Raw genomic sequence first — 9,312 nt, forward strand, 5'->3', positions numbered from 1 at the left:
CAAGAATAAGCAGCCAGGTGTGCTCGGCCAGAAACCCGACGACTTGGCCGGTTGCTTTGAAAAGAAAGCTCACAATCGAGCCAATCAGCCCGGGCAATATGGAAGCGAGTTTTTTACCGAGCTCTTTTAGCCCATTTCCCAAAGCCTCACCGGTGGCTTTCAAACCTCTGGTGAGGACCCCGATGACAGCTCCGATTGTGGTCCCAGCAGCAAGAATTATTGATGTTAGCGTCACCCCATATTTTTTGAAGAAGTCTTTCACTCTTTCCCAAAACGTCTTCTCTCCAGTGGCATCTCTCCCGATTTCTTCAAGTCGGGCATTAACTCGACGAATCTCTTTGTCACGCCAGTCCACTCTTTCTTCTGCCGCATTTTTTTCGTAAGGCGCCGCACCTTTATCGTTCATAATCTCAAGGTCTTTTTCCTGCGCCTTTTCCATTCGTCTTTATCAATTTGTAGAAGTTTCATTCCTTTTTCCATGTATTCATTTCTGGCACCAAGTATTGTTTGGAACTCTTTTTCTTCTTCGTTCAGTCTTTTTGTTTCTTAATCGATAGCTGAAATTTTTTCTTCTGCTTCTTGTTTTCGTTCGGGGGTAAAGTCCGTTTCTTCATTATCCAACAACTTTCTGAATTCAAACTTCCTTCTCTGCTCAAGTGCTTCTTTTCGTTTCTTTATCGATTTGAGAGCTTCGCTCGCTTCTTCTTTTTCTTTTTCTGCAACGTCTACCGCTTGCGAATCTTCCAGCACCTGAATATCTTTCTCCAACATTGATCTATCTTCTGCCGCTTGAACACTTCCCTCATAAGCGCTTCTTGCCTTTTGATGTTGTGTTTCAAGACTTCCCTTTCTCTTTTCAGTTTGTCAATTTCCTCTTGTGAACCTTCTTCAATTTCAAGATCTTCGATCTGTTGTTTGTTCTTTCTCATGGCTTCTCTTATTTCATCCATTTATTTTTTATTTTTTTCTTTCTGTGAAGCCTCGTATTGCTTCTCTTTGAGCTCTTTTCGTTTTTCGTATACCGTTTGTCGAACCTTCTCGTATTTGGAATCCCCGAGAGCATTTTTTATTTCTTTCGAAAGGTTTGGATTGATCTGATCTCTTCCCGTTCTCTTGTTTTTGGTAAACAGGTCATAAGTTTTTTTGCCAGCTCCAAACATTTTAACTTGCAGCTTCCCCTTCGAGCTGTATGAGACCTCAAGCTTGCTTGAGCTCATGTCCGGGAAGAAATCTTTTCTAGCGACCCACGCTTGTTCACTCAGGGCCTGAGCTCCGGTGAAAGGGGTTTCCGCATAAGAAGTTTCAGGCAACCCGCTTTTTTCGTGCTGCATTGTCTGCACTGGAATTTCTTTACCATTTGGCGTAGATGCATTTTCTGGGAAGAAAGGAGTCGTTTCGTTGGCATCTCTACCTTCATTGTCGTCATCATCGTCCAAACCGTATGGGTCATAAGCAGGGTTTTCAAAGCTTGTTCCTTTGTCTTCCGCCATAGCAATATATTTCAAGCTTGTTATTTTTTAAATTAGAAAATTATCGCCGGAGTTTTATACACAATTTCAGTGCCAGAGAACCTTCACCCTTCGCACAACGAAAAGACATTAAACGCCATGAAGGCCAAGCGCGCGGTCAAGCGAATCACCTTTATCCGCTCCGAAGCCAACCCCGGGGATAAGCTGTATGTTTCCGTGCCCAAGCTTAACGAGAACGAGGTTCTGGTGCCGGGCTCGCTAGTGCTTCGCTTTGACATCGACATTTCTGGAGGGCACGCCAACAACTTCCTTGTTCAGAACGTCACGCGGGCGCTCGTTGACAGGCTGGTCGTGAAGTTTGCAGGCACTATCCTGCAAGACACAGTTGGCTATGACATCTACAAAACTTTCGAAGACCTTTTCCTTTCGCAGGAAAAGCGAGACGGCATGATTCTCGAAGGGATTCAGAGCGAGGATCTATGCAAGATCCGCTCAGGCGCGGGAGACAAGAAAACCTCGGGCGTCGACGCTGAAAACAAGCTGAACGAGGTATACGGAAGCAAGTACCAGATCAGGCCTGACCACCAGATTTTAACCAACCACGGTGTTTTCTACCCCCAGGCCCTTTACAACGACCTCACGTTCGAAGTCAAACTTGCTGAAGCTATACATGTGGTCAGGGGCTCCGACACAACCCAGCTGAAATACAAGCTGACCAACATCCAGCTTGAGTACGAAATGATCCGCAGCAAGACTCTCGCGGACGAGGCACAAAGCGTTTACACCAGCGCCAAAGAGTTCGCTTACGACCACGTGTTGCATGACAAAGAGGTGTCTTTCAAAAAAGGCACTGACACGAGGATCAACATCAGAGTCAACGCCCAACGAAGGTCACTAAAAGCCCTCCTCCTCCTGTTTGTAGAGCCGTATACTGCGGGCGACAGAGATTCAGAAAAATTCATCTTCCCAGACCTGACGAAAGTCAGCGTCACGGTCAACGGCTCGCCCAACATGCTTTTCAACGACGGCATCGAAGGCAAGGACATGTGGGAAGAGGCCCGCCGCTTCTTTGTGAAAGAAAAAATAAAACCGAGCACATGAATGCGACAAAGTTTTACACCGGTGATAAGTTGGGGCTTGTGATTGACATGCGCTCCATGGCAGATCAGTCGATGCACGGCAGCGGCACCCGCATTGTGAACAGTACAGACGGGGTCCAGCTGGAAATTGAGCGGAAAGCCGAAGACTCAGGCGACGTGAAATGCCATGTGTTCGTCATCTCCGACTCCCAGTTCAACGTTATGGACAGACAGCTAGAATCTGTGCAGTTTTAATATGAACATGGATCCGAGCAAGATACCCTTCAACGCTCTCATTGTGGGGCCGACTAATTCAGGCAAATCAAGGTTTGTTGTGGACCAGCTCTACGGCCTTTTCCGCTTCAAGTTCGACTACATCGTGCTCATCTGCCCGACGTTCACGCGCAACAAGACCTACCACCGGCTTGGCGAAAACGATCCAAGAATGGATGTGATAGTTTGCGATCAGCACGACGTGGAAAAGTGGTTGAAGCTCGTGAGATGGCTTTCTGAGGGCACCAACACGTTCATAATCCTCGACGACTGCGCGGCCTCCAAAGATGTGAAAGGGCGTACAGGCGAGCTGGTGAATCTCGCCTTTTCTGCCCGACATATGGGCATCAGCGTTTGGGCGCTGACCCAGAAGATGACCGGCATAACAGCTTCCTTCCGGGAGAACGTGGCGGCGATCGTCCTCTTTTACACCCCCTCGGCCAAGACGACGAAAGCTATCTTCGAGGACTACGCCGGCTAGCTCTCCCTGGATGAGTACAAAGGTCTGGTTTCAAAGCTGAAAGAGCAAAAGTTCTCTTACCGCGTGTTCGCCCTTCGCCACCCCTACGGGGTTAAGTTATTTGAATAAGAAAATGGGAGCTGTATATAGCCTTGCACAATGGCTGGAGAAGAGACCGCGTTAGCAGAAGTTATGAACCTTCTTCAAACCGAGCCCGAGCCGAGTGGTCCAGCAGGCGGCATTGTTCCAACCGCTGGACCTGACATTCCTGCTCTTCGCGAGCAGCTGGCAGTGCTGGTGTCCACATACAAAGCCAAAGAGGCCATCGGAGTGCAGCTAACCCACGAGCAGGTGAAGCGCCTGAGCGACAAAGAGATCGAGAAATACACCAAACGCTACGAGACGTACGTCGGCTCAAAGACAACAGAAAGCCTGATCGACAGCTTCATTTTTGTTGTATCAAAAGCGGTCGGAATGGCCGTCAAAATCAAAGACATCGACGCTTACCAAAAAGAACTCAAACGACTACATCTTAAACAAAGAGCTCTCCAATCTGGCCGGCAACCTTGCTTTGAGGTGCGGTCGGTTTCTTGCTGCGGCCAACGCGGTGTTCATCACCACAAACCATATTGATTTTAGTCCACAGTTGCCGGAGCAGAGCCATCCTTCTCGTGATGAACACGGATATCCGCTTGAGGGCATTGATGAGGTACCCGGCTCAGCAACTGCAGAATAACTGGTCAGCATTCATCAACAACTGCTGAGGGAGTGCTGACAAAATGTTACTAATTAAACTTTTTTCGTTTGCTTAGAATATAAATTGTTTCAGAATGTCCACCGAACAATCCGAGAGCGCACATGCCGTCATGGCGCAGGCCGAGACCCAGGCAGCACCTGCCGCCGATGTCACACAGCAAGCGACAACTCCGACTGCAACCACGCAGCGCGTAAAAAATCCAAAGCGTCTGGCTGCTGGAAAAATGGTTGCTGAAAGAACGCGGCTGGCACGGGAACAACAGAAGAAAGCGGCCGAGGCTTATCTCGCGGAAAATAAGGCGAAAGCCGCCACAGAGGCCCCTGAGCCAGCCCCGAGTACAGAAGGCGAAAGCCCAAAGTGCAGCGGAGAAAAGAATAGCAGCCTCAGCACCACCCAATGGCTTGCTGTTGGCAGCATAGTCGTTTCACTGGTCGGGATTTATTACAAACGTGAAGAGCTCAAGGCTATGGCCAAGGCCGCATTCGAGAAAAAAACGCCTGAGCCCGCACCTGAGCCCGCGTGTGTTGAGCCAGAACCCGCTCGCGCGACACAGCCAAAAGGATTTTTAAAAAATGATTTAAACTTTTGAGTGAAATGTATATCATGATGCCAAGACTTAACGTTCAACAGAAGATACTCACTTTCGCCACCACTTTTGGTGTCACGTATGTGTTGCTCGACTTAAACAGAAATGTTCTTCGCGCAACATTCAAATTTTAGAATGCAGCTTTTGACAATAAGGACGGAAAAGAAATAAGACAAAGAAAAATAGAAAAAGAAGTAAGAAGAAGAATAGGAGAAATACTAAGAAGAAGAGAAGAAGCAGAAGAAGAAGAAGAAGAAGCCGCGGGGAAGACAGATTAATTTTGTTTTAAACTTTTGTTATTCCCCTTATATCAAACGCGCCATGTCCGACAACAAGCTTGTCAAGACCGTCATTGACGCCGCAACTCTCACGTTATTAGCCGCGGGTATCGGCTGGGCCGCAAAAAAGGTTGTGAAAGAGAATTTCATCTCTGATCCCAGCAGCAGCCCGATGAATTACGTGAAGTTCACAGCCGTCATGGCGGGAAGCATTGCGCTCAAAAAGTACCTCGAGGACCAAAAAATCCTCCCCGATAGCGTTTGAATAATGATTTGAAAAAAAGACTCCGCAATATAGCACAATGGCGAGCATCGCGATTATGGTTGGCGGGGCCGTGTTGAACGCCACGGCTTTTATCGGTGGCAATTATCTGGCGAGGGCGCTTGACGGGGGAGACAAAGCTGCGCTTGAAGAAAAAAAGCGCCATGACAAAGCTCTCGAGGCGTACCAAGCTGCTTACGCCAAATACACGCGCGACCGCACCCATCTTCTCGACTGGATTGCGACCAACGCGCAAGTAAAGGAGCAGGCCAAGCAGAACTTCACCAACACCGACTATGCCTTCAAACTCTACAACCAGGCGCATCCCGACGAACGAACGATACCCCCCAAAGAGCCCAAGTTCTCAGATTTCTATCAACCAAGCGAGCAGCAGAAAAACGGTGAACTCATGTTTGTGGGCGCCGGGGCGCTCGCTCTGGGCTACGCAGCCTTCCGGTTCTTTTAAACTTTTTTACGCCTTACTTATATGGACGCCAAACTCGCAAAGATATACTACGGCCCCGGGGGCTACTGGAAAGGAATCGCCGCGATAAAAAAATTAGCCGAGGCCGCCAAGGTACCTGAAGAAACCGCAAAAAAGTGGCTGATCAGGCAAGCGCTCTGGCAGATATTCCTCCCCGCGCCGAAGCAAATTCCTCGGCCGAACTTCGACGTTCCCACACCCAACAAGGTCCACCAGGCGGACCTTCTTTTTCTGCCGCATGACAAGCTCCCTCGTGGCCGCAAAGTTTTCAAATACGCGCTGACCGTTGTCGACGTGGCCAGCCCCTACAAAGAGGCCGAACCCCTGACTTCCAAGAATTCTGATGTGGTCGCCCAGGCCTTTCAGAAGATTTACAAGCGCTGGCCTCTCAAATGGCCTGAAATGCTGCAGGTTGACCCCGGGCGCGAATTCATGGGCGCTGTCACAAAAGAGATGGAAAAACACAAAACATATATCCGGCGCGGGCGCGTTGACATTCACCGCGACCAGGCCATTGTCGAACGTTTCAACCGCACCCTGGCTGAGCGCTTGTTCGGGCACCAGTACGCCGTGGAAATGCTACTCCCTGAGGGCCAGCGGTCCACTGCCTGGGTCAAAAGACTTCCAGAAGTTGTTTCGGCTTTGAACAACGAGGTCACAAGCCTTATCGGCAAGAAACCCGCCGTTGCCATCAAAGAAAAATCTGTTTATGCAAGGCCCTCGACACCTTATTGAAGGCCTGTTGGAAAAAGCGGAAAAATCCTCCCCTCTCTTGTCCAGGTTCGTTATCTCTACCAGCCCGGTGAGCTTGAAGGGGGCGTGAAAAGAGCCACGGATCCAATCTGGTCTTTGAAAGTTTACAGCATTGAAAGATCTTTCACCAAACCCGTTCAACCCGTTCTCTACTATCTGCGCGACAGTCCCAAGCGCGGCTTCGTGCATGAAGAACTGCTCGTTGTTCCTCCAAGCACTACTCTTCCTCCGGCTGACGTGTACGAAATGTGAAATTCGATTGGTTCGGTGTGTATCCCGTCGGGCAGCACCCACCGCTTGTCGTAATAAGCGCTCAGCCCCAGCTTCTGCTGCTCGTAAGTTACCATCTGCCCGTCCCGCATCCTGAAACCTCTGTTGGTCGCCATATCTTTGCTGCCTTCCAGCGCTTCCTTAAAACGCTGCCACGTTATCTCGTTCTGCTTCTTTGACATCCCCTTCGTGCTAAACTTCTTTTTTTCGCCCTCTCCTTCATCGGTGTAATGCCACTTCGAGCAGAGCGCGATCATCCGGCTGCCCTCGAACTCAAGCTTGAAGAGGCCTAGGGTCCGGCCGCTCCACTTGTCCCAAGCCAGCCACTGATTTTTTTCCGCCTCGAATTCTTGCTTCAGCTCTGGCAGGACAACGTCTTCGAGCCGCTCGCCGGAGATTGCAATGTAGTTGCTGTCCGTGTCCATCTGGATGAGCTCGAAATCTCTTCTGTCGACATACTAGTCGAGAAAGTCGTAATAGAATTCCAGCATCCGCAGCTTCGCCAGCTGATAGACAGCGATTCCAATCTGGAACGGCCGTCTGATTGTAATCCGAGGCTTACGGCTTTCCAGCTCGTAGGCCTGCACGATCTCGTCGGGGTCTTCGAAATACGCGCTCCGTAGCGCTCTGTCGACCACCTTCTCGTCTTTTGTATAAATCACGTTCGTTTGCCGCTCCAGCGCTTCAATCAGCTTCCCGTACGCGCTGTTTCCCAGCAGTTTGAACACTTCGGCGAGCAGCGCCTTGCTTTTGTCCGCGTCTCCTGTCCGGCGCGCCTCCGTCACCTGCTCCACGAACCAGGGGAAGATCTTGGCCGGTTGGTAGTCGATTGTTCTGTAAACCTTCGTGACAACCGCCCCGTGGTTCACGTACCACAACAGCAGAGGGGCGTACACCAGCATCCGTTCTGCGGACAGCGCCCCCACAAGCTTTCTCCCGTCTCCGCGCTGTCTGCCTGTTCTTGCCAAGTACTCTTCCATATGTTTCGGCACAGCTTCGGCAGGAACCCGTTTGTTGTAGAAGAAAGGACATATCTCCTCAAACTTTGTCCGCAAGCACTCTGGAATCTCGATGTCGACTCCGAACCAATTCCCTTCTTTGAGCCTGTGCGTTAGTACAGGAGCCACCTCCGCTTGGAACTCGTCGTCGTAGTGCACGACCCTTTCCTTCCCCCAAGGCATTTCTCTGAGCATGGTCGAAAGATAGAGAGCGTTGCCGTCATAACCGACGATTTTTTTGCAAAGACGCGGTTCTGTTATTCGATGAGACCTTATCCTCGTGACACCAGCTTCGTGGTACCTTGTGAAAACCAGGCTCGGCCCCCCGACAACAGCTTCTTTCAGCATATCATACGCTTCTTTGCCCGAGCTGTAAAGATCTGCGCCCCGCTCAACCGCCACCAGGGGCAAGTAGTGCAAACTCACGCCTGGGATGCTCACAGCGTCTTTCAGAATGTCGATTCCCTTCTCGGTGTAGAAGCTTCTCATCTTTTTCAGAGCCTCAAGGCCGGGCGCCACATCAAGATTGTTGTAGTAACGCAGCCAGTCTGGGAAGGTGCGCATGCCCTTTTCTTTGAACAATCGCCGGCATCCCTCCCATTCAGCCCGCGTGAGAACGTATTCGCCCTTTAGCTTCGAATACCAGTCCTCGTATTTTGGGAGCCCAGGGCAATCGAGCTTTTCGGGGATGTCGGACCATTCGTAGGGGAACCAGGATTTTGCTGCCTCGCATCCGTAGGCTTTCACCCATTTGTCGTAGCTCGTGCCCGGGCCAAGGTAGTTGATGATATCAAGGAAACGGGCACCCCAGGTAAGCAGGAACATGGTTTTGTTCCCCTTTCTTGGCCACTTTGACTTTTTTTGGCGAAGTGGTTTTTGATCAGATTCGGGTCGTACGATTCTGAGTTGAACCCCACGACAGGGACCTGGTTGCACCATTCATTGATTTTTTGCTGCTGGTCTTTTGGCAACAGGTGCATGTCTTCTGGCACAAACTCCGCTCCCACCTTTTCCTGGATGTTTTTCTCGCGTCTCTCCAGCTCTTTCATGAACTTGCGGACCAGCTTCGCGGGGTCTCTTTCGCAGATGTGGGTGGGCTCTCTTTCAAGAGTGTCCCCAACGCTCACAGAGATTGGCACGTGCGCGTTTTCTATCGTTAACGCTCCTGTCGGTTCTTTCCGATAGTTTTTGTCGCCATACGCTTCGAAATCATACAAGATAGCGTGCGGGTAAGTTTTCGTTTGCTTCCTCGAGAGTTCCCCCTTAAGAAGCCCAACTTCACAAGACCATGCCTCGATTACTTCGTAGCCGAGTTTCCGCAGAAATGCGGTACGGTTCATGGTGGCTTGGTACAATTGTTCGGGTGTTTTACCGTTAGTTACAACCATCTGTTCTCGATAGCGCGGGTAACATTTTGGGCATCCGTGGAAGGGGCAGCCGTGGTATTGGAATACAGTCCTCGTTTCGTGGTTGTACCCGTCAACAGGAGAAGACTTCATTTCCCCGCCTTCTCGCGGAATCCCTCTCTCGCCCCCGTGCCCGCACATCGCGTGGTGGATGTGGATGCCCAGTTACTTCGCTTCTCGTTCCCACCAACGGCTGCCTGTCAAGCACAACCTTCAGGTCTACGTTGAAAGGGGCTT

At 50.4% G+C, this 9,312-nt stretch overlaps 1 protein-coding gene and 1 pseudogene across 1 annotated transcript; one reads left to right on the forward strand and one right to left on the reverse strand.

The window, feature by feature from the left end:
• The first annotated feature begins 1,559 nt into the window (after positions 1 to 1,559).
• LOC145482026 (uncharacterized) lies at positions 1,560 to 2,805 on the forward strand (annotated as a pseudogene).
• Positions 2,806 to 7,129: 4,324 nt separating this feature from the next.
• LOC145501425 (uncharacterized) lies at positions 7,130 to 8,494 on the reverse strand. The gene has a single exon (XM_081480930.1). The coding sequence runs from the start codon at positions 8,492 to 8,494 to the stop codon at positions 7,130 to 7,132; it is 1,365 nt and encodes a 454-aa protein (XP_081337056.1).
• Positions 8,495 to 9,312: the final 818 nt, after the last annotated feature.

This window comes from Orbicella franksi, chromosome 1 (assembly GCF_964199315.1).
Source record: "Orbicella franksi chromosome 1, jaOrbFran1.1, whole genome shotgun sequence".
NCBI classification, from domain to species: domain Eukaryota; kingdom Metazoa; phylum Cnidaria; class Anthozoa; order Scleractinia; family Merulinidae; genus Orbicella; species Orbicella franksi.

Excerpts from the sequence above, each read along its gene's own strand:
- LOC145501425 (XM_081480930.1), bottom strand. The coding sequence starts at position 8,494 with ATGTTCCTGCTTACCTGGGGTGCCCGTTTCCTTGATATCATCAACTAC.